General features: G+C 52.5%; 1 protein-coding gene across 1 annotated transcript in view; it reads right to left on the bottom strand.

Annotated features, from left to right (window-relative positions):
• Positions 1 to 1509: 1509 nt before the first annotated feature.
• MAN1C1 (mannosidase alpha class 1C member 1) overlaps positions 1510 to 24209 on the bottom strand; it is a 177646-nt gene continuing 154946 nt past the window's right edge. The window contains exons 7-12 of the mRNA XM_035308185.3: positions 23257 to 23350; positions 16619 to 16734; positions 10036 to 10255; positions 7049 to 7221; positions 5496 to 5611; positions 1510 to 4556 (exon numbers count right to left, since the gene is read on the bottom strand). Of these exons, the coding sequence (XP_035164076.1) occupies positions 4430 to 4556; positions 5496 to 5611; positions 7049 to 7221; positions 10036 to 10255; positions 16619 to 16734; positions 23257 to 23350 (846 nt within the window). The 3' untranslated portion in view covers positions 1510 to 4429. The remainder of the gene's footprint in view (positions 4557 to 5495; positions 5612 to 7048; positions 7222 to 10035; positions 10256 to 16618; positions 16735 to 23256; positions 23351 to 24209) is intronic.

Here is a 24209-nt window from a genome sequence, read left to right as displayed (position 1 = left end):
GAGCAGGAACACAATACTGCTCCAAATATAGGAAACCAAACTGATATTTTCAGATACAAAAACTAGAATCAGCTCCTCCGCCTCCAGTAGGGTGTAATTAAGCATTAGTCACAGAGGGCCGCGCAGCTCTGTGCCTGTCACACGACCAATGACCATACTTCCAAGGACAGGCCTCCGGGGAAACGCTGGGGGAGGGGGGGCTGGCCTGTTCATCTCTAGCACTTTCTCAAACCACAATGGGGTCACCTCCCCAAAGCAGAGGGAACAGAACTGAGAATGACATCTTGGATACTGCCTTTACATCAGATCTTCCATTTTTGCTCCTCTTCCCAATGCATTTGGCTGGGCTGAACAAACAGTCATTTAAAGGGAGGCACCTAGAAAAGGACTGTGGTCCCCTCATCCCCCTTCCCGGGGCCATGATGCAGGCCTCAGTGCCAGGAGCTGGGTGTTGATGAAGCTTTCTGGGAAGGAGCTGGCATCATGCCTGTCTATGAGGGAAGCAGGTGCAAATGATGCTTCGATCCTCAGTGAGGGCGCAGACGAGGCTTAAAATGAGCCTGGCAGCCGTGTGCTGACCCCCAGGTGGGGAAGGAAAGAGCTGCTTCAGGGAGGTTCGGGTGCTCAGATTCTGTGGCTTGCGCAGCTCTCTGCTACCTTCAGTGAGGATGACTCATCTCTTAATTCCTCTCTCCTTTTGGCCTATCTTGAGTCTTACTTATTTTTATCTGTGGAATGGAGTTAAGTTGCCAAAAGGATGATATTTCTCCACCTGCAAGGGCCCTCCTGGAAAATACATTTTAAAATATTCATTTTTACAATTTCCTCCCAGCAATACAGCAGAGGACAGGAGAGGAGAGGGAGACAGCCGGGCCGGCGGGGGAGCCTGGAGTCTAGGGAACTGCAGTGCCTTTAAGATGGAGAGATACTCTAGAAGTTATTCTAAGGACATAATTGGGCAAAAGTGAAAAGGAGGATGGTTAAGTATGCTCTTCCACTCTCTGTATCATACTGAAGAAATCAGAGAAAGCTGTAAACAGCCCTGGTGTTTTCGCCTGTGCCTTATTTTGGTGATGTACCTCCTGTTTTTCTCTAGGGAACAGCCACTGCACAGGATCTTGGGGGGTCTGCCAGCCAAGATGCTTGGCCCTGCCCTTGCCTGGGGGCAGGCATATGACCCAGGCCAGGCCACATGGAAAGGCACCACAGTAGGATCTAGAAGCATTTGGCTTCAGCCCTCCTGAAGGCGGTGTCTAGGGAGGCTTCCCTGGTTCTTGAAGGATCCCCAGCCCTTTCTAGCCCTTCTGAGGTCTGGCTGTTTACTCTGTCCTGAGGTTCCACGAGCCACCCCATCGCATTTCAGGAAATCCCTTTCTGTGCTTGAGCTGACAGAGTTGGTTTGTGATTTGTAACTAAAATCCCAGATGGACACAAAGCCAAATGTCTGGCAACAGGGGCTTAGATCAGCAAAGTAGGATACGGCACACAACGGAACACTCCACAGGCAGGTACAGCGATGAGACAAACGTGTATTTGTTGACATGGAAAGAGGTTCACAATACAGAGCTAAGTGCAAAAGCAGATTATAAGAAAACAGTGTGCATAGTATGATACCATGTTAGCAAAATATATATTTTACATATTCATAGCAAAAGGCCTAGCAGAAAATAGAACAGTACTCACCCCAGAGTGCAGGGCGAGTCTTCTTTCTGCTTCTCTTCATTTTTTTTTTTTTTTTTTTTGAGATGGTGTTTTGCTCTTGTTACCCAGGCTGGAGTGCAATGGCGCGATCTTGGCTCACGGCAACCTCCGCCTCCTGGGTTCAAGCAATTCTCCTGCCTCAGCTTCCCAAGCAGCTGGGACTACAGGTGCGCGCCATCATGCCCACCTAATTTTTTTGTATTTTTAGTAGAGACGGATTTTCTAATTGTTCTACAATGTTTGTGTAGTCAGTTTCCCTGGTTTGCTTTTTTTTTTAAATAAGTGACCACAGGTGGGTCACAGGAGTCACTCTCATGCTGACTATCAAGAGTGTGGTGACTTGCTACAGGGCTACAGGGGCTACTCCCCAGCAGCTCTGCTTAGATTCTGGGAGGCCAGGCACGGTGGCTCACACCTGTAATCCCAGCACTTTGGGAGGCCGAGGCATGGATCACCTGAGGTCAGGAGTTTGAGACCAGCCTGGCCAACACGGTGAAACCCTGTCTCTACTAAAAGTAGAAAAATTAGCTGGGTATTAGGTGGCACATGCCTACAGTCCCAGCTACTTGGGAGACTGAGGCAGAAGAATTGCTTGAACCTGGGAGGCCGGAAATTGCAGTGAAACGAGATCATGCCACTGCACTCCAGCCTGGCAACGGAATGAGACACTGTTTCAAAAAAAAATAAAAAAAGATTCTGGGAATGTCTGAGTCTCCAGAACAAGGAGCAGATACTTCCTGCACCCAGGGTCCCAGCAGCTTCCCACTTCTCACAGCAACCTTGTGGGGTTGAGGGTCTCCGGCTGTTTGATGGAAAAGAAAAGCCCAGAGAGGGGAGGTACCTGACAAAGTTCACACAGCAGGGATTTAAAGCCAGGTCACCTGGCCAGAGGCCCAGAGACTACTAAAGTTTACAAACATAGCAAGCGGCTGAGCACAGGGAAGGCCTCAAAATTCTCCTGTGACTTCCACTGTGTTGACAAGCTGCAAATGTGCCAGGAGAGGGCTGGGTGTGGTGGCTCACGCCTGTAATCCCAGCACTTTGGGAGGCCGAGGTGGGAGGATCACCTGAGCTCAGGAGTTCAAGACTAGCCTGGGAAACATGGCAAAACCTCATCTCTACTAAAAACACAAAAAATTAGCCAAGTGTAATCCCTGCTACTGGGGAAGCTGAGGCAGGAGAATTGCTTAAACCCAGAAGGTAGAGATTACAGTGAGCTGAGATTGTGCCATTGCACTCCAGCCTGGGCCACAGAGCGAGACTCTGGTTCTCAACAATGACAACAAAAAACTGTCATGGGAGGAAGAGCTGTCACTTCAGTGTGAGGACCTGAACTCTTGGCTCTGCACAGCAGCCCCAGCATTTCAGGCCTCCTCGCAGGGAGGGCACTGGAGAGGGTGGGAAAGGGAGCCGGGTTATGGGAGGTTTGTTCTTCTGCCAGATAGTCTTTCTTCTGCTCCTTCTTATCTTCTGGGTCTTGGCTTGAAGTTCACCTGCCCAGAGAGGCCCTCCCTGACCCTGTAGAGTAGGTCCTGCTATGACTCGCTCAGCTGTCTGTCTGTCCCCTTTGTAGCCTTTCCTACAACCTGTAGTCACTTACTTACTTGCCAGTTTCCCTTAGCATTGCTCTCTCCCCTCCTGACCCCTTGACAAGGAGTCATGGCTTCCTCACTCTCAGTGGTGTCCCTGGCCTCTAGCTCAGTGTCTGGTCTGTTGCAGGCACTCACCAAGCATCTGCTGAATGATGGGGCAGCAGGACACTCAACTGGAGGGGCCAGGAGATGGCAGGGGCGAGACTCACCTCTGCCTTTTATGGGCTGTGTGACCTTAGGCAAGTTGCAGCTCCTCCCTGGGCCTCTTCCCAGTCGCAACCTGAGCATAAACGAACAATCCGTCTGAAGGACTGGCCTCATGCTTCTTGAATATATCAGGACCGATTCAGGGAGGTAACAGAAGTTAGAATTGTTTACTAAATGATACCTTAAATCAACTGCCGGTTGATTATTCTTTCTGACGGTAACACTGCAATGGCTTTTTCTAGGAGTCACTGATGTGTGATGAGCCCAATCATATTTCTTATTCAATAAACTCTTTTATTCTGGTTCACAGATTTTCCCATTACAATAATAATGAAAATAGCACTAGTGATTTGTAACACTGAGGCCCAATCAAAGGGAACCCCTCCTCAAATTATAAGGTAAATGACACATAGTTGAATGTAGGGTCACTGTTGGGCAAAAAGCATTTAAAATATAGATAATGGGGTCTAGATTTCATGTGTCCTGAAACACTGGGTTTTGTTTATCAGGATGACTCCATTTTAGAAAGCGCAGGATTTTATAAACTCTATGTATAACTGTGATAGAGCTAAACGGTAAAGACAAAATCAAGCGAAAACAAAAACCGAGAAACCAAAAGGAAGCAAATCAAATACGTGGGGCGGATATGCAAACCTCCGGCCCTTTGGCCCTGGAATGGCAAGTGAGTGGCTTCGTAGAAATTCTCTGTAGAAAGGAATGTGTGGGCCAGTGTGGCCACGGCCCTCGTGTGACATCGCTGCGTCTCCAAGTCCTGTCTCCTCACAGAGGAAAAGAAGTTGCTTGTCCGACACATCAGCTGGGGGTCTGCCCGAGATGGGGCCTTCGTTCCCAATCCCTTTGAGAACAGTCCCAAATCCTGAAAAGGCAAGGCATCCCTGCAGTGTTCCCAGGGCGGTGGCAGGAGACAGTCAGTGTCTGCCCCAGGCCCTGCCGGAGCTGTCTGTGTGGTTCACTGGGAGCGGGTGGGCCTCGGTGTTGAACACCCAGTCTTCCAGGGAGAGCAAGTCATCTTCAGAGAACAGAAGATAGAGATACCTGTGCCCCAGGTGGGGCAGGGAAGCAAGACACAGTCTGTCAGTGGCCTGGGGAAGAAGAGTGGGCCCAGGAACAAGTCTCGGCCTTTGTGATGGGCCCATGGCCAAGGTCAGGAGCCTGAAATCCCAAAACTGTGGGCGGCAGGGTGGGGGTGCTAGTCTTGGGGAAGGAGGCTGTGGATGCAGAGAAAAGCCTTGAGCTTTGGGGTCTGAAGGACTTAGTTTACCCTGGCTCTGCCGTCAGCCGGCTTCACCTGCCTGGCCTTGTATGTGAGCTCGCATGGCCCAGGTTCTCCTCTGCAGGGGGCTGGAGGCTGCTCTAGTCCAATAGGCTCTTATGTGCCCACTGTTGCCTGCCAAGACGCTACATTCAGAGTACACATTAGGGCACTAGATGAACACGGGGCTGTGACTCTAGTACTCCAGCTTCCTGGCTGTGAATTGTTCCCTGCTGGAAGAATTGATCATTTTGACCCACCCTAAAGGGTTAAAGCACACAGGGCTGGTTTTGGGGAACAATGAGGAAGTGGGGTGGCCAATTTCTGTGGCAAGAAAGCGAGGGGGGTGCAGCAGCCACATTACAGAGGCCCCAGGAGGGAATGTCAACGCCAGCAACCAGTACTGACATCATCATCATTAATCCTATCCCATTTCACACATGAGGACGCAGCTCCCAGAATAGAAGTAACCTGGGGAGACAGGTGAGAAACTGAAGGAAGCTGCAGTATCACATGGTACATCCCTAGGGAACCTGCAGTCTGGCCCAGTCTCACTCTCTGAGAAAGCAGCCTGGCCCAAGGCTCACCCTGGGGTGCAGAGTCCTCCACCCATCTTGGGCTCCAGTCCTGTGACCACAGGACCTGACTGTGGAGGGGAAGGACTGTGGACCCACCCCCAACCTCCCACCTGTCCATCCCTAGGAAAAGCCCAGGCTGCTCACTTTAGTGTCTCCGCTAGAAAGAAGCTCTGCTGCTTGTTGTCGTGGTTGGGGGTGCTACTGTACACGTCCTGGATCCCAGAGAAACCGGCTTCTGTCCGACAGTATTTCTCCAAGGCCTGAGGAAGAGGAAGACGGCCTTAAAATGGGACGGGAAAGGCCCCTGAAGACTTGTACATGCCTGCCAGGCTGGAGCTTGAAAACAGACAGCACCCCCACCCCTTGGCTGGAGACTCCTGGCATTTGTGGGAACAGAAGGCCAAATTATTTTTCAGGGTTCAGCCACCTGTCCCCACGCTGGAGGGGCCACACTCCCTCCACCCACACCTCTGGGAGCTTTGGCACGAAGGGCTGCCTGTCCTGAGTTCTTCACCTGGTTTGAACTTAGAGGAAGCTTCTCTGTGTTTCAGGGGACTAGGCTGGTCTCTCAGATTCATCCATAGAGGTAGGTAGAGGTGAAGAGAGGCCATTAGTAATGGCCATGGGCTGGGATTTGGGGATGGACTTGGCATCCCAGGGATTCTCTGGAGAGATGGTCCCTTGGCTGGAGGTCCGTGGGCCATACCATTCACCTTTCTATATAAACACAGCTTGTTTGTTTTTTTTTGAGACAAGGTCTCGCTTTGTCACCCAGGCTGGAGGGCAGTGGGACGATCATAGCTCACTGCAGTCTCAACCTCCTGGGCTTAAGCAGTCCTCTTGCCTCAGCTCCTCAAGTAGCTGGGACTACAGGCGTGTGCCACCATGCCTGGCTCATTTTTGTGTTTTTTGGTACAGATGGGGTTTCGCCGTGTTGCCTATAGGCTGATAAATACAACTTCTATCCACTGAGGGGTCTGTGGACTGGGCATAGGAGCACAAGACGCTTGGCCTTTGAAGGCCAAGAATAAGGGTCCTGGAGAAGCAGGAGGACTTAACCAGGCCAGTGACCCTGAGGATGCCCCGGGCCCCATCTGAGTGCAATGCTTAGAGTGGGCATGGCGGGGGGGAATAGTGGGGGAGAGGGGGCAGAGAAGGCTCAGCATCAACCAGGGAACCTTCTGGAATCCCCATACCTGCCTCTGACACCTCCCCCAACATGGCCATGAGCTTTCTACCTAGGTGTGGGGCCAGGAGCTGAGGGAAGGGTAGGCCTCGAGGACCAGTAGAAACTAGGGTGGGGACTCCCTGGAGCTGGTCTGCTTGTGGGAAGAGAGAGGCGGAAATGAGCTGCTCAGCTTCGGGATCAGGAAAGCGTCCATCGGGACAGCAGTGGCGGCGTGGTGCTCTGGGCAGCTGCCTAGCCTCCGGCCCTCTAAGTTTGCTGAGGCCTGGTCCGAAGGCCATGGGCACTCAAAACCCCCTTCATGGGTCAGCCCTGTCTCTGGGCAGCTTTGCCCAGCTGGGGACTCCTGACTCTGTAACCACCACCTTGACCCTTTGTACTCTGAACTGTAGCCAAACGTCAATGTGGCTTAGCCTTCCTCTCTGTGCCCAAGGCAGGGCACCTAGCACCTGGCTGCCTATGAATCCTCAGGGGACCTGCACCCAGCTGCCCATCCCCAAGGCCCACTCACCAGCACCGCCTCCCAGCCCCACTCCCTGTAGATGGGGTCATGGGTCTGTCGCCACAGGTACATGTAGCTCTCCACCACCTCTGGCCGGAGGATGTAGTAGCTCTCACTCAGCTGGGTGGCCACGGCCTCTCTGCCGGAGTTAAACCAGAAGGCCTCGGGCCCGAGTTTGGTGTCTGGGGAAATAGCCAAGCAGAGGGCCCAGGTCAGACCTCCCACCTCCTGCTGTTCAGGATCCAGCCCCAGCTGCCTAGAACCCATGGCCAGGGTGATGTTAGGGGTGTGTGGGTGTGGGGTGCCCCTGCCTGGACTGTTGCGTGAGGCTGCACCGGGCAGATGCACTGCTTCCCCCTTGGCCTGGACTGGACAAAACAAGACCCCTGGGGACTCCAAATCTGAGCAGCTTTGGACTCTGAGTCCGAACAAGCCACTCAGCAGTCTGGGTAGGCGAAGGTTTGGGTGGGGTCCCATAGCTGTGCACTTTGAGGCAATAGCACAGCTTCTCTGCAAGAGGTTAGCCACACCTCAGCCAAGAGGGTTTCGGGTTTCAACACCTGGGAGAACAGAGGGTTAAACAAAGTGAGTCTCCAGTCTGCAGGGTTTATCAGATCCTTTAATACACTAATATGCAATGAATTTTCTTAGAGATCTACTTTTAACACCTCCCAGGGCAAACCTGTAGAGTCTCAGAACTGCTAAGGTGGAGATGAAGGGAAGATTGCCCAGAAATGCGCCTGCTCCCACAGAGGAAGCTGAGGAAGGAAGGCCGAGGAAGTCTGGTTCTGTTACTGTCACTGTTTTGTTCTGGGGCAATTTGCTGCCATTCTTGTCTGCATGGCTATCATTTGCTTGAGATGGAGTTTTGCTCTTATTACCAGGCTGGAGTGCAATGGTACGATCTTGGCTCAGTGCCGCAACCTCCACCTCCCGGGTTCAAGTGATTCCCCTGCTGCAGCCTCCCCAGTAGCTGAGACTACAGGCATGCACCGCCACTCCCAGCTGATTTTCCTACTTTTAGTAGAGATGGGGTTTCAGCATGTTGGCCAGGCTGGTCTCAAACTCCTGACCTCAGGTGGTCCACTGTCTCGGCCGCCTAAAGTGCTGGGATTACAGGTGTGAGCCACTGTGCCAGGCTGCATGGCCATAATTAAAACCACCTCTGCAGCCACTATTTATGATTTCAAAGGCTGTACTGGGTGCTTTAATACACCATTTCAATCCTTAAAAAAATGTTTCTTTACTAAGGTAATTGCTACTATCCCTCTCACACATGTGGAAACTGAGGATCAGAGAGGCTAAGTAATTTGCCCAAGGTAACACAGCAAGTTGTGGCTGAGCTGGGACTTGACTCTGGATGTGTCTGATGCTTCTCATAGGGTGGTGTTCTTTCCCTCCTGGGTCTAACCCTCATAGGCCCAACATGCAGGGCATGAAGGCCAGATCCTCCTCCTTAGCCTGTCCCTCCTGTCCAGGTCACCTGAGTCCCCAGCTTCATTCCTGATGTGAGCCCTCTTCCCACCCACCAGGGTTCAGAACCCCGAGAGGCCCTGGGTTGCTTTCCTCTAGAGGCAGGGGCTAGAGGTTTGCAGGACTTCCTACTCTTCCATGGCGGGCTTCAGGGAAAAGGAAATAGCTAGACCCTGGCTTCTCTAATCTTTTCAAATGGCGAAGCGGCTCCTGGCCATCAGAAAACACTTGTTTTGCCAAGTCGCTAGTGGGGTGAGGGCAGGAGCTGCTGCTGCAGCCGTCAGTGCGGAACAATATGCTCTATTAAGTGGCTGTCTTTTATGGTCTGGGCTGATTGTTCCAGACAAGTAGTGAGCTTTTTATTATTCCTGAGATTTCTTATTTGTTTATGGCCCTGGCAGAGCAAGCTCTTTGAAGAGAATGAATGACCAGTTTTAAAGACCCACTGCGAATCTCTGACTTCCTGGAAACAGTTCCAGGAGACCCCATTCAAGTGGAGCGGCACACACACATGGTGCTGAGCTGTCCGCAAGTGCCGGCAGTGCTGCTGGCCAAGTCGGCGGCCAAAGACCTTTCTCATGGGACCCTGTGCCTCACTCTGAGACGTGTCATTATTCCCATCCAACAGATAAGAAAACAGAGGCTGCCCAGCTGGTAGTGGCTGAGCGGCGCTTGAGCCTGGGATTCTGACTCCAAATATTGGGTTGACCCCTCCAACCAACACTGGGATTAACACTCAGAGCAGAAGGTGTCTCCTGGGACCACAAGGAGGCCGGGGATTTTTCTGAGGGGCGCAGTTTGCATGCCGGGTGGAACCAGGTATCAGAAGGCTTGGGTTCAAGCCCCGGATCAGTTCCTCACGTGCAGCGTGACTTTGGCTAAGTCACCTCCCCTCTCTGGGCTGACTCTGTTTCTCTGTGTAGAATGATGAACCAGGCTCATGCTCTCACATGTGACCCCTGAGTCTAGCATCTGACAATTCAGTGGTGAGTAGTGGGTGGGACGATCAAGCTCTCAGGCTTTCCAGTGGTCATGGGTCAAAGAGGCCGACTAAACCGGTGGGAGTAGGAGGCAGTGAGACCCACCCTAAGGCGGGTGCTAAGGAAAAGGCAGAGGCACATTCGGAGGTAGGGGACTCAGGGTGGGACACATCGTGTTGGGCTCAGGAAGCTGCCATTTCTGCCTCAGGGGCTGGAGGATCCTTTACTCTGTGTCCCCCTCAAGGGACCTTGGCTAAGTAACCTCTGAGCCTCAGTTTCCTCATCTGCGTGGTGAGGTTCAGTGATGGTGTGTGTCAAGGGCAGAAGATCACTGGGCACATGCAAAGTGTTTACTGTGCCCATACTAGTTTCCCTTTCATTCAAGGGACAGTCTCGGAGCCTGGACAGCACATCTCTCAAATTCCACCTAACTTCCAAGGGGAAGCTTCCCTAAGGCCATGTGCTTCCTTCACTCACTGCTGCTGGTCTTTCCTGGTGTCTAGCCTCAGTCTCTCCTGCTGCCCCTTCCCCTTGCAGGGTTACCTGAGCGGGCGTATGACTCGTGGCACGTCTTGGTGATCTGGGCTGCGAGCTCTCGGTAGTGGGCCCTCTTTTCTTCCTTGGCATCCTCAGCGCCGAGGGCGATCATGCCCCCGGAGAAACAGGCCAGGTGCCCCATCTTGTGGTCCAGAATCCCCCCTCGCCACTCAGCAATGTAGGTCAGCCCCCCGGGAGAGACATTCAGCAAGTAGGTCTCTATCGCCTGGGAGCAAGGTGGGGATTGGGCAGGAAGAAGGGGCATGGGAGGGCACAGAGAAGGGGGGAAAGGATGGAAAATAAACATTTTGGAGACAGTAGCAAGGGCAGCTCTGCCAAGCCCTCCATCCCAAGCAGAGGAGGCCCAATGAGCTCTGCTGGCCAAGATGCCTGCCAGGGCCACAGGAGGGGCTGCTACTCGCTAGGAGGCTCAGACTCAAGGCAGCTCCCCAGGGCAAGTCTCTCATACAGCCTCTAAAATCTTCTACGTTTTAAAAAAAACATTAAAAGTTTTTATTTTTAAAATATGTCCTCCATTATGTCCTCTGATCTTAACCAGAAGCCCAGCTGGCCTGTGGATGGATTTCAGGGTCCAGGCCCCTAAAACTGTACCCAACACTTTTTGTGGATGTGCATATTTATGGGAAGAATGTCCATCTATAAGAATGGACATTCTTATCAGTTTCCCACAGAAAGTGAAGAGCTGCTCTCTACAGGTATTTTGTCATGTTTCATTTAATGCCTATAGCAAGCCAGGCACCTGGGCGGCAGCATCCAACACAAATAAATGGTGGGGGGGGGGGGGGTGCAGCTTGTCCCAGGTCACCCAGCCACACCAGCCTAGAAACAAGACTCCACAATGTCCAGAGCTCTGCTTCTTCCACTACCCGACGGCCATGCCTTCTGGTGGGAAGAGAGGTGATGCTGCTGTTAACTCTGGGATGTCGGGGGTGTGAGAGTGTCAGACTGCTGTCAGCCCCAGGAGTCCTGGACACAAGAGGGGGCGGGGGGAGGCTGCTCACACAGCCTCCAGCCAGACTCCATGGGCTGGTGGGACCTGGTTCATGGCTGGGGTCCTCTGGGGCCCTTGCCAGGCCTCTGCCTCTACTCTCGCCCCTCCAATCTACTCTTCAGGGGAAATTAACAAACTGGATCATGTCACCTGCCTACTTAGAACCTTCAGTGGTTTCGAAGTGCTCTTATGTGAAAGTCCAGAGGGGCCTCCAAGACTCCATGATTTGGACCCTGAGGGTGGACCTGATGCTATGGACATGGCTCTTGGGCACAGACTCGTCAGGTTCAAATCTCATCTCCACCAGTTCCATGCTGTGTGATAACGGGCAGGTTGCATGTTCTCTCTGTGCCTCAGTTTCCTAATGTATAAACTTGGGCAAAGAGCATTAACTGCCTCTTAGGGTTGTGAGAATTAAATGAGATATGTCCGCAGGGCTTGGCATGTTTTCTAGCAGAGAAAGAGGCCCCAGTAATTACTGGCTCCAATGATTCCTCTGCAGTCTGTCTCCTGCCCTCCCTTCTCCCCCTACCTCACCCACACTGGCTCCTTTCACTCATGCACTCTCCTGGCTTCCAGTCTCTCTTGAGCCATTAATTTCCTTGGTGTCAGTGTTGTGCTAGGTGCTGGGGCGACAGGTATGCTGGAGAGAAGCCTGGACCCTGTCTCAGGGAGCTCACCCATTAGTGCAGAGAATTTCCAACAGAACCACATATATATGAGAGGGGCAATTTGTTTTGTTTTGAGACACAGTCTCACTCTACCTCCCAGGCTGGACTGTGGTGGCACAACCTTGGTTCACTGCAACCTCTGCCTCTCAGGTTCAAGCCATTCTCACACCTGAGCCTCCCAAGTAGCTGGGATTATAGGCATGCGCCACCATCCCTGGCTAATTTTTGTATTTTTAGTAGAGACGGGGTTTCACTGTGTTGGCCAGGCTGGTCTTGAACTCCTGACCTCAGATGATCCACCTGCCTTGGCCTCCCAAAGTGCTGGGATTACAGGTGTGATCCACCACAACTGGCTGAGAGGTACAATTTGTGATCAGCATTTTGAATAAAACAAAGTGAGAGGATGAGATTAAAAAATTGGCAGGGGGTGGGCGCTAGACACAGTAGCTCACGCCTGTAATCCCAACACTTCGGAAGGCTGAAGCAGATGGATCACTTGAGCCTAGTAGTTTGAAACCATCCTGGCAACATGGCAAAAACCCATCTCTACTAAATATATAAAAATTAGCTGGGCATGGTAGTGTGTACCTGTAGTCCCAGCTACTTGGGAGGCTGAGGTGGGAGAATCATTTGAATCTAGGAGGCAGAGGTTGCAGTGAGCCAAGATTGCACCACTGCATTCCACCCTGGGCAACAGAGTGAGACTCTGTCTCAAAAAAAAAAAAAAAAAAAAAATTGGGGGCAGGGGCAGTGCCCTACTTTTCAGAGTGAGGTCAGGGAATGTCTCTGTAAAGGTGACATTCTTGAAGGCTACATGTTTCTTCCTCCTTCGGGGCTTGGCTGGTGCTCCAGCCCTGACTCTGCTAACTCCACCTCCTCCAGAATGTCACTTCCTTGGAGAGGATGCCTCAATTTTAAAGCAGGACCGTCACTCCCGTTACCTATGGACCTGTTACCTTTCTACATGGTGCCATTCCTACTTGGTGTAAGTTTCTGTTGCATATCTGTCTCTCTCCCAGACTGAGTGCCGTGTGACATCAGAAGCCACCACCAGTAGCCTCCAGCCAGTGCCGGACACACAGAAGATGCTCACAAAACATTCGTTCACTCCTGGGTCTGTTTCTTCCTTTTTTCTCTCCTGTCAGGGCCCAAGGCTGTGAGCTGGCTGCAGGACCCACACTGAGTGGCAGATGGGGAAGTGCTCATGATGTGACATGCCAGGGTACCTGCTCCACATGGGAGAAGTGCTGAGGGCATCTGCAAAGCAGCCGGGCTGCAGGGGACAGGGGTGGTCTGCTCTGGGCCCGGCCTGGCTCCCGGGCAGAGCCAAGTCCCTGGTGGCTGCTTGGCATCGCTAAGCATGCCGCGCAGGGGAAGAGTGTCAGGGCTCAGAAACCTGGGTCAGAGTCATCAGTTGTCAACACTTTGGGAGAGAACACAGACATGTGAGGGAGACCTCAGGATGCCACGCACTGGAGCTGGCACCTGCAGCTGCCAGATTGTCTCCCTCAGGTTATTTCCATTTGGGGTTGGCCCCAAGCTAAGCAACTGCAGTCAAGAGGAAATTATAAACCAGTGCCTCTTTGAAGGCACAATTGAGACACGCAGATGCAAAGATAAAAAACAAGGCTTTCTAAAACTCCGAGCAAAACACAAGACAGCGCAGCCTGGCAGATGACTGGTAAAGGTTTACATCACAGCAAGAGGCAGTGCAAAGAGCTAAGTGGGGCACAAGACTGGGGCTTACTTTTTAAATATATTAACAAAAATGTTTGTACTGTTCCTTACGGAGCAGGGGTAACCTGTGGGCACTGAGAGGCCTGGGTCTGAATCTCAGTTCTGCAATTTAAGAGCTAGATGACTTTGGGCGACATTTCAGTTTTCTGAAGAGTCACTTTGCTCATCTACGAAATGGGAAGAACAATTCCGGGATCGGCTGTGAGGACTAAAGGAGAGGACATTCGAAGGCTGGCTCAGCACCTGGTGCTGGCTGTTCCTTCCCTTGCTGCCTGCAGGAGCCCCCATCTGAGCACTCATAGGAGGGGTTTCAGGCAAGCCAGGTCCCTCTGTGATTTGGCCACCAGTAGGTGAGGGCCAGCCCACTGGATCTGGAGTCAGACTCGTGTTTGTGTCCTGGCTCTGACACTTGTTGCTGTGTGGACCTTGGGCCTTTCTATCCCCTCAGTTTCATCATTTGTAAGATGGGGACTAAAGACAACGAGGTACTTCGTGCACTGGTCCAGGGAAGGCCCAAGTGACTGAAGCTCTCCCTGTTCTTCTTGTTTTTCTCCTGCGGTGATACTCAGAGGTGTGCCCAGTCTGATCTTTCTGACCCTCCCATGCCCACCCCAGCTGGACACTGGTCTAACCTGGTGGTTTCTGACCCCAGCTGCACAACAGAATTGTGGAAGAAACTTTTTAAAAAGCTTGGATTGGGATTTAATTGGCCTGGGGTGAGGCTAGGCACGGGATTTTTAAAGCTCCCCAGGTGATGCTAAGGTGCAGGCAGTGGTGAAGGTCTTTGCTCCGTGGTTCCCAGCCCTGGGTACACGTGGAAATCCCAAGGTTCATGTGTGGCCCAGGCTGGGGCCCAGAGGTTGTGAGTCAGGGTGGCAGTCTGCACATCAGGACTTTGCAGCTCCTGAGGTGATTTTAACATGCCAACAAGGCTGAGAACCATCAGAACATTCTTCAAAACCCCAAACTTGCCAGAGGCCCAGCTTTCACCCAGGGTCGCAGACACTCCAGGCTCTTCACTAGGGAGATCAAATGCAGAGAGCAAAGCCTCTTCTATTCAAAGTTCTCTCCTATAAAATCAAGTGCTCCGGAGTTTCCTTAAATAATTCATGGCCATTTCTTCCCTTGAAGCCTCAACTACAGTGTGCCCTGAGGGCAAGGAGCCTGGCTGCTCATTAACTTCATGTTTACTCTGCAAGGGAAGGCATAAAGGGCCTCTGGGCAGCAGGCTCCGGCCACCGCTGCCACCAGCTGCACACAAATTCTCTGACGGGTTCTGGTCTGAGCTCAGCCAAAGCCAGGAGTGAACAAGGCTGAGACTTAGACTGAGATGGGACTGGAGTCCCAGAAGCTGCTTCGTGACTGAAGTCTTGTGCCAGGGAGCTGGGCAGGGAAAACTCATTGCTGAGCCTACAGTTTAAAGGGTCCTGAGCTCTACCAGTCCATGTCAATGTGTGTCTTTTAAGCACCACCATTCCTGGCCAGATTCCTGTGATCAGAGGGTAGTTAGAGACCATCTAAACATCCATCCATCTGTCCACACCCACCCGTCCACCCACTCATCTGTCTACTCACCCATCCTTCCCTCCATCCATCCTTTCAGCATTCATTCATTTGTTTGCAAAACAGTTACCATGTGCCTGCTATGTGCCAGGCAGTTTTAGGAGCAGACAAGATCTCTGATCCCAGATAACTCACATTCTATTTGGGGAAGATAGACAATGAAGAAGTAAACAAATCTGTGCCTGTGATAATTTTAGAGACTGATGAAGGTAAAGAGAATAAGCCTAGGAATGTGATAGGCTGGGAATGGTAGTTTCAGTGGCATTTGACTTGAGAGTTGACTAGTGAGTGGGACCCAGCCATTGGAATGAAATTCCAGGCAGAGGGGGCAGCAAGTGCAAAGGCCCTGAGGTGGGAATCACCTGGGGTATCTGAGGAAGAACAGGAAGACTAGTGCCCAGAGCCCAGAGAGCACAGGGCAAAGAGGCAGGCATGAAGTCAGGGTGATCAGCAGGGCCCAGGGGAGGCAGACCCGGTGGGTAAAGGAGAGGAGTAGGGTTTATTACAGGTGCTAAGGGAAGCCAGAGAGGAGAGGGATGTGCGTGTCCCGTCTGTCTGGCTTTTGTTCCCCACAGAGCATTCAGAGTGCAAAGCAGAGGGGAAGCCAGTTTAAAGGACATAAGGGGGTAATGTAGACCCAGGTGGTGGCAGAGTAGATCCAACTTGCTCAACTTGCTTTATGGGACAACTGAGGCCCAGAGCCCGCTCAGTGCCTTTTCCTTAGTTGAGCTCCGAGGTGTCTGTTGAGCAGTGGGGTTCTCTAGCCCTCTTCCCAGCAGCTCAGCCTAGCTGATTCCCTCTTCTGTCCCGGTCTAGCCCTCATCCCAGCAGCTCAGGCTAGCTGATTCCTTCTTCTGTCCTGGTCTAGCCCTCTTCCCAGCAGCTCAGGCTAGCTGATTCCCTCTTCTGTCCCGGCCTAGCCCTCTTCCCAGCAGCTCAGGCTATCTGATTCCCTCTTCTGTCCTGGCCCCTCCTGTTTGGAGGGACTCACCTCAGCCTTCCAGCCCTCATTCATTCCATACCCCATGGACAGTCCAGCAGTGGTGCCAGCTCAGCCAGCTCTGTGCTGTGTGGCTTTGGGCAAGGGTCTTCCCCTCTCTGGGCCTTGGTTTCCATACACATAAAGAGAAGGAGCAAAACTGGATGGTCCACTGAAGGAGGCCTCTTCCAGCTTGGACATACTTTTCATGTCACCTCTGTTGCACAAGTAAGACACGGCTAAGGAAGGGTCTCACTCTGGCAGCCACCCTTGGGGGTGCAAGCCCATAGTCTGGCCGCACTCTGGCCTCTGATACATCATCTGAAGCACAGACAGCAAGCAGGTGGTGGTTTCTGAGTCAGACTAAGGGTCACTTCCTATGAGAACTTGGACAAATGACTTTACCTCCCTGAGCTTGGGTTTTGCATCTAAACCAATCTCAATCTTAGAGCATTCGGGAGGGTCCACAGGGGTGTAAAACGCCTGGCTGGGAGGGGACTGTCCTGTCAATCTTCTCACCACTTCACTTCAGGGGGTGGGAGCAAGCCTCGGCCCATCTGGCCCTGCAGCCCCCCAGCACTCAGGGGACTGACCAGCATCCCGTGGATAATCCAGTGCTTGTCTTACCTCCAAGGCTTCATAGTACATATTTTTAGCCTCCATATCTGTCTTGCCCGACATCAACCAGGATTTGATCAAATATTCATAAAAACTGTCCCCGAGTCCTCCAACCGAGACGTGGTCTGTGAGGGGGAAGAGGACAAAAACGTTATCTCCATCTGCAGCCGGCTCTCACAGGGTAGTGCCTTACACGCCCACCTGGCCTCAGGGGACCTGTGCCTAAATGGGTGGGAAGCGGGCATCTCGCCAGCAGCCACTGAACCTGGACCAGGGACTGTCCCATGCAAAAGTGCATGGGCTCATCTGGCGGGTGCTATAAATCACTCGCCTTAGCAGGCTGGGGATGCAGGGCCTCTGGTTATTAACTGTAAATGAGTTGCATTTCTTTACAAAGATAATCTGGTGGCAGGGAGTTCAGAGATTTTTATTACCCAGTGACAAACATGGTAATTAATGCTGGGCAGCTTCATAAAAGGCCATGGGAAAGAGGAGCAAGAGCCTTAATTTAGCTGGCCAAGGCCTCAAGTAAGGAGCCACTCTGGAAAAACAGAGTTTAAATTTAGCAAATTGGGATAAATGGAGTTTTAAAGACTGGGGGAGGGAAAAATTGAGCCGGAACACCCTCTCTCTGGCCCGGTGGCCTCTGCCTGTTGGACGGTGGGCCAGCCCAGGAGCGGGGCCTCGAAGGCTGTGGCGGGACTGGGAGCTGTCTCCACGCAGGGCTGCCCCAGGAGGAACACGGGTTACCCGAGAAACACTTCACTGCAGAAGCAAGACACAAAGCACTTCATTCCCAGGCTTTGAAAATTAACAACAGGGAAATGTAAAGGCATTTGATAGATTTAAGAAAGAACAAACCAGCTCTGTGTTCTGATTCACTTAAAGCAGAGAGACTGAGAGAAGAAAGAAAACGGGGGTGGACCAAAGGCGGGGTGGGGGGCGGAAATGGGCAGAGTGTTTTCAACTCCTCAGCAGGAGAAGGGGGCAGAAAGAGAAGGAGAGGGAACATTGGTGGGGGGGGGGGGACAGAAAGAGAGAACATGCCAACAGCTACCATTTATTGTGGGCCAGGAGCCTCACTGTATTATTTATAACTTCATCTCCCGGGCACCCTGCAAGGTAGGCGCTATCGACCCCATTTCCCAGATGGGAGAAGGCACCTGAGCCTAAGCGGCTCGTCCAAGGCCATCGAGCTGGTGAAGGGCAGAGCCTCCTTTCCACAGCTGCACACAGTCAATCCAAGAGTAAGACAGAGACTGGCAGAGGCAGACAGACAAGTGTGAGGACCAAGGGACCAAAAGACATGGCGAAGGCAGATGGGACCCAGGAAGCGGGGTTGAGAGGAGGCCAGCCACACGGTACACTGCCCTTCTGGCCCCTCCAGCCCTGGTCCATAAATAAGTCCTGGCCCAACAAGGGTTCCAGAACCGACCAGCATCTGCAAAAATTGGACCATATAAGATGAAGCACGCGCTTTGGGGAGGAGCTGGAAGGGGCCGGGTGGGCTGGGCCGTACTCTGGTGTGGAGGGAAGAGAGACGTGGCACCTCTCTCCTTCCTAGGTGCCCTACAGAAGGGGAGGGCTGAGCCAGATGTTGAGGAGGGGCAGGTCTGTTGCAGAGGAGGGGCCAGGGGAGGCTGGAAGTCAAACTGGCTTCCAGGCCTCTGCTCAGAGACCTTCTCCAGCCCTGTCAAAGGCACGGCAGCTATGGGCACTGTCACCTGTGTCGCACACCCTCCCCACTTTGTTCCCCATGTGGGGGCTCAGGCGTTCTCACAAGCCTGCTCAGGGTCTCTGCCCATAGGGTGGCAGGGGGATTTAGTGAAACAAGGCCAGTAGCCATCTGAAGCCCTCACGGCAGTGTGCCCCTTGGGTGGTGGGCTCGCCTGGCCATCAGGTGCCTGCCGGGTGTGTGGTGAGTACCTGCGTATGGGTCTGCCTCCCTCACTAGCGCGTGGGCTCTTTGTGGGGAGGGACAGCATGCAATTCCTGCTCTGTGCCTGTTAACTATGAGGCACACAGGGATGCCCAGGGAGGCTTGAGCTATGCTGGGCAGGGAGGCTTGAGCTGGGCAGGGAGGCTTGAGCCGTGCCGGGAAGGGCCTCGAATGCCAAGCCAAGGAGTTCAGACACAATCATGTGGTGGCGGAGTGTGTGCATGACAAGGCTTCCTTGGGAGGGCGTGCGGGGGAGGGAACCAGGTCATTAGAGTCCAGAGTGTGGAGATGTGACTGCCTCTTGGGGGCACTCGTATGGACACCTAACATGTGAAGGTGCCACTACTTTACTGTTTGTGTGGCGGGGGTGTGTATGTGTGGTGAATGTGTGTGGTGTGTGTGCGCGCACACTGAAGGGTATGGGTGTGTGTGTCAGGGTGTGTGTGTGGTGTGTAGTGTGTGAGAGGAGCATGTAGTGTATGTGTGAGGGGAGTGTGCAGTGTGTATGTGTGTAAGGGGAGTATGGATGTGTGTGAGGGACTGTGTAGTGTGTGTGAGGGAAGCGTGCAGTGTGTGTGTGTGTAGTGTGTAAGGAAAGTATGGATGTGTGAAGGACTAGTGTGTGTGGGAGTGTGTAATGTGTGTAGAGCATGTGTAAGGGGAGTATGGATGTGTGTGAGGGAGTGTATAGTGTGAGGGGAGCGTATGTAGTGCATGTGGGTGTACTTGGGGGAAGTGTGTGTAATGTGTGTGAGGTGTGTGCAGTGTAAGGGGAGTGTAGGTGTGTAGTGTGTGAAGAGTATGTGTAGTGTGTGGGTATGTGCATGGAGTATAGTGTGTGTATATGTGAGGGGAGTGTGGGGAATGTGTGTAGGGGAAGTGTGTAATGTGTATGTAGAGTATAAGGAGTATGGATGTGTGAGGGGAGTGTGTAGTGTGTATGTGAGGGGAGTGTGTGTAGTGAGAATATGTATAATGTGTGTTTTGTGTGTGTGTGAGGGGAGTGTGGGTCTGTGTCTAAGGGGGGAGTATGTAGTGTGTGTGTGTGGGAGGGAGTGTGGGTGGTAGGTGTGTTTTGTGTGTGAGGGTAGTGTGGGTGTGTGTCTGTGTGGGGGGAGTGTGTAGTGTGTGTGGGAGGGAGTGTGGGTGGTAGATGTGTGTGTAGTTTTGTGTGTGTGTGTGTGTGTGAGTGTGGTCTTTCCCAACACTGAGAGAGGGGCTGGAAGAAGCACAGGCATAGGAGAAGACATGGCTCTGCATTAGCTCAGGGCGTGCCCCTGCCCACTCTGGGCCTCAGTCTCCCGTCTGTAGTGCATGAAGGGGGCACAAGCTGGTGTCTGTAGCCCCAAAGCAGAGTTGGGCTCTGCTGCTTCCCAACTGTGCCAATGTGCTCATCACACCTGGCAGCAGGAGGCTGAGCCACAAGCCTGGAAATCAGCCGACTTGATGCTGGGGAAGCTGCCAGGCTGCAGCTCACACTCCTGTACCCGCCAGGGAGGTCTGGACTTACCATTTCCCTCCCACAGAACAAAAGGATTCAGGGCAGTGGACAAGGAGGACAAGTTACTCAGGCGCTGCACTGAGGGGCTGGTGACCCCCCCCCCCACAGCTCTCAGCGGGTCAGCCTTAGGGTGTTCTCTCTCATCTGTGTTGGGTGCCATCAGGAGCCTGGTGAATTTATCCTGGGTGTGAAGTCAGCAGGATGGTCTTGAGGCTCCCCTGTTGCCCTGGAAGCTTGGTTTCCAGGAGGAGTGGGAAGCCGGTGAAAGCAGAGGCCTGGGTAGCTGAGACACAGTCCTAATTCCTCCTCCGCCTCTCTAGGCTGCAATTTCTCTGGTTGCAAATGGGCTACACAGTCCCTGCCTGTCCTTCCTTCAGGCTTGTTCTGAAGATTCAAGAAGAGAAAGTGTGTGTGTGTCTGGGAGTGTGTGTGCATGTCCTGAAGCTTATGCAAGGTGGTAACGCTATCATGTGATAAAAAAATACATGTGCACCAAAAAAACCCCCCCAAAAAACTACAGCAAACCTGGGATGACCCCAGGCACCAAGGCCAGAGGAGGAAGAAGGCAGACATTTGGGCCAGTCGGGCGTTAGAACCCCCTCTGCTCTTTAGCAGGCTGAGGGCTCGTATTTTATTAATAGGAAACAATTTCCCATATGTGACTGACGTTGCCCAGACCTGCAGCCCCTGGCACAGCCAGAGAAGAAAATTATGCTTCCCAGCAGGGACTCCCTCGTAATTTGCCAAGGTAACGGTTTAGCTGGAAGCCCACACTCCTCTCAGCCCTTTTCATGGGTTCTGCTGCCTTGCCCTGGAGCAGCTCGGCCCAGCAGAGGGGTTTATCTCCTTACCCAGTCAGGTCTTGGAATTAAAGCCAGTAACTGTTATCGAACTGCCTCTTCCCGTGCCCATAATCTGCAATTCAAGCCTTCATTCCCCACCTCCCCCCGCACCCGCCGCCTGCCCTGTACTCTTGGATTTGGCGGTGTGTTTTGGTTAAAAATACTTCGCATTTCTGTAAGTGGTTTTTACAGGAGGCCACTTGGGGTGAGGTGATCACTGGGGAGATTGCTGGGTGGGGTTTTCTGGAGGAGGCTCAGGTTAGAGGGAAAGGCCTTAGCTGCTTGGCCACAGTGCCCCCAATGCCTCCTCTCTAGGCCCCGCTTGCATCGCTCCCTTTTGGGACAACCCGCATCATCTTTGGAGGATGGAAGTGAAATGTGTTTCCTGCAGCCTTTGACCATTCTTCCTACGCCCCTCCACGGCACACAAAGATTGCATCTCACTCTCTTCTCTCATTTTGCAGGACAGGAAACCAAGGTTCAAAGAGATACAGTGAATTCCCCCCTAAACCATGCAGTCATTAGACTCATACGTGCTCTGCCTCTGAGCCCTTGCTGATGTCACGACAGTTGGGTTGAAGGCAGGGGAAAGGGAAAGGGTCCTTGTTTGCACATAGCACTGGAGGTGGGGGCTGTGGCAGGTCTTGGGAGGCCCCATGGAATCTGTCACCGCCAATTCTGGCTGACCATGGCCACGTGACCAGGGCCTGCCTCTGCTTCCCAGAACTGGGCTTCTCAATAGGCATACACATTCCAAAGGCCTGGGGGACCTGTCCACACTCTCACACCTAAGTGACCCCCAAACCCATTTCTGTTGCAATGGGTGGGGCTAGTGGCTTGTGAATGATGTTCCATGGGTGACTGGTTATTATCCGGCTAAGAAACAAGTCTCCAAACAGAAAACAACTGAAAACTCCAGGACTGATTCTTGTAGGTCTAAGATGCACAGGTGAATTCATGGTTTTTTGTTTTTTTTGAGACGGAGTTTCGCCGTTGTTACCCAGGTTGGAGTGCAATGGCGCGATCTCGGCTCACCACAACCTCTGCCTCCTGGTTTCAAGCAATTCTCCTGCCTCAGCCTCCTGAGTAGCTGGGACTACAGGTGCGCACCACCATGCCCAGCTAATTTTTGTATTTTTAGTAGAGACGGGGTTTCATCTTGTTGACCAGGATGGTCTTGATCTCTTGACCTCCGCCTCCCAAAATGCTGGGATTATAGGCATGAGCCACTGCGCCCGGCTTTTTTTTTTTTTTCTTTTTGAGACGGATTCTCCCTCTGTCTCTTAGGCTGGAGTGCAATAGTGCGATCTCGGCTCACTGCAACCTCCACCTCCTGGGTTCAAGCAATTCTCCTGCCTCAGCCTCCCGAATAGCTGAGATTATAGGCCTGTGCCACCATGCCCAGCTAATTTTTGTATTTTTAGTAGATACAGGGTTTCATTATGTTGGCCAGGCTGGTCTTGAACTCCTGACCTTGTGATTCGCCTGTCTCAGCCTCCCAAAGCACTTGTATTACAGGCATGAGCCATGGTTGTATTTGTGAATTAGTGATTTATTTCTACATTGCTGTATAGTTGTTTTTTTTTTTTTAAAGTTGGGGCTGGGAGTGGTGGCTCAAGCCTACAACGCCAGCACTTTGGGAGACTGAAGTGGTTGGATCATTTGAGGTCCGGAGTTCAAGACCAGCCTGGCCAATAGGGTGAAGCTCCGCCTCTACTAAAAATACAAAAAATTAGCTAGGCATGGTGGCACACGCCTATAATCCCAGCTCCTCGAGAGGCTGAGGCGGGAGAATCTCTTGAACCTGGGAGGCAGAGGTTGCAATGAGCCACAACTGCGCTACTGCACTTCGGCCTGGGTGACAGAGCGACTCCATCTAAAAAAAAAAAAAAAAAATCTAAAAAAAAAATTAAAGTTGGAAGTAGGGAGCCTGATCAAAGGGGCTGGGAAAGGATGCCTGGCTTCTCTTGGAGCCACTTCTAGAATGGACAACTCCACCTGGGACCTTCCCAAGAGTCTGGGGTATAATGCAGGAGGCTCCCGAAGCAGTGTAAGAGATGGAAGTCTGCGAAAGGGCAGGACACCGACAGGGCGGGAGAAGGAAGGGTGAGGAGCGCGCAGGGCAGGCCTTCAGTAAACAGCAGCCATCATATCCAGCACAACAGCAGCAGACAACCACGGGCAAGCCCCCAGGATGTGTGTGTGTGTGAAGGCAGGTAGTGTCCAGGAGCACTGAGCTGATGCCTTGCTGGCTGTGTGGCTCTAACAAACACATCCTCACTCAGCCCAGGGGCCTGGCAGGGTCTTCCTAGGAAGCCTGGGCAGGACCCTGCCGAAGGAGAGGCAGCGGCGTTGCTGTACTCACGTTGCACCCAGTTCCCACTCACTGGGCTGAGGAAGTTGGGGTAGAGGCCAAAGGGCTTTTCAATCTTCCTGAGGACCTTGCGGATGTTCCTGACCTGCCAAGAGATGGACACCAGGTGAGTCTTCATGTTTCCCAAGAGGCCAACTGCACCCAGCCTGGTTCTGATGCAGGGAGGAAACCTTTCAAGGAGGCAGGAAGGGAGAGCTGCCCAATGGCCTGTAGGCTCCAACCCAGGGGTGGTGACATGGCCTTGCCCTGGTGCCCCGGGCAGGGTGTGGCAGAGCCTGATCCATCGTCTCTCCATTGACTGCTCGGCCTGGTGCCCAGACAGTCTCACCCCAGAACCACTGTCTGGCTGACTCCTACCCCACCCCAGTCTCAACACATCTTCACTGCTTGCTGCTTTAGGGATCCTTTTTGAGAGGTTCTTTTGGGGAGGGGGGTTTTTTTTTGAGACAGAGTCTCACTCTGTCACTCAGGCTGGAAAGTAGTGGCATGATCTTGGTGGCTCATTGCAACCTCTGCCTCCCAGGTTCAAGCAATGCTCATGTCTCAGCCTCCCGAATAACTGAGATTATAGGCCTGTGCCACCATGCCCAGCTAATTTTTGTATTTTTAGTAAAGACGTGGTTTCACCATGTTGGCCAAGCTAGTCTTAAATTCTTGACTTTTTTTTTTTTTTTTTGAGACAGAGTCTAACTCAGTCACCCAGGCTGGAGTGTGGTGGCACATGTCAGCTCACTGCTGCAGCGGCACAATCTCAGCTCATGACAACCTTGGCCTCCGGGGTTCAAGTGATTTTCCTGTCTCAGCCTCCTGAGTAGCTAAGACTGCAGGCACGCATCACCATGCCCAGCTAATTTTTGTACTTTTAGTAGAGATGGGGTTTTGCCATGTTGGCCAGGCCAGTCTCGAACTCTTGACCTCAAGTGATCCACTGGCCTTGGCCTCCC

The sequence above is a fragment of the Callithrix jacchus genome, chromosome 7, assembly GCF_049354715.1.
Source record: "Callithrix jacchus isolate 240 chromosome 7, calJac240_pri, whole genome shotgun sequence".
NCBI classification, from domain to species: Eukaryota; Metazoa; Chordata; class Mammalia; order Primates; family Cebidae; genus Callithrix; species Callithrix jacchus.
Note: the sequence above shows the minus strand (reverse complement) of the source record. Positions and strands in the feature narration are given on the sequence as shown.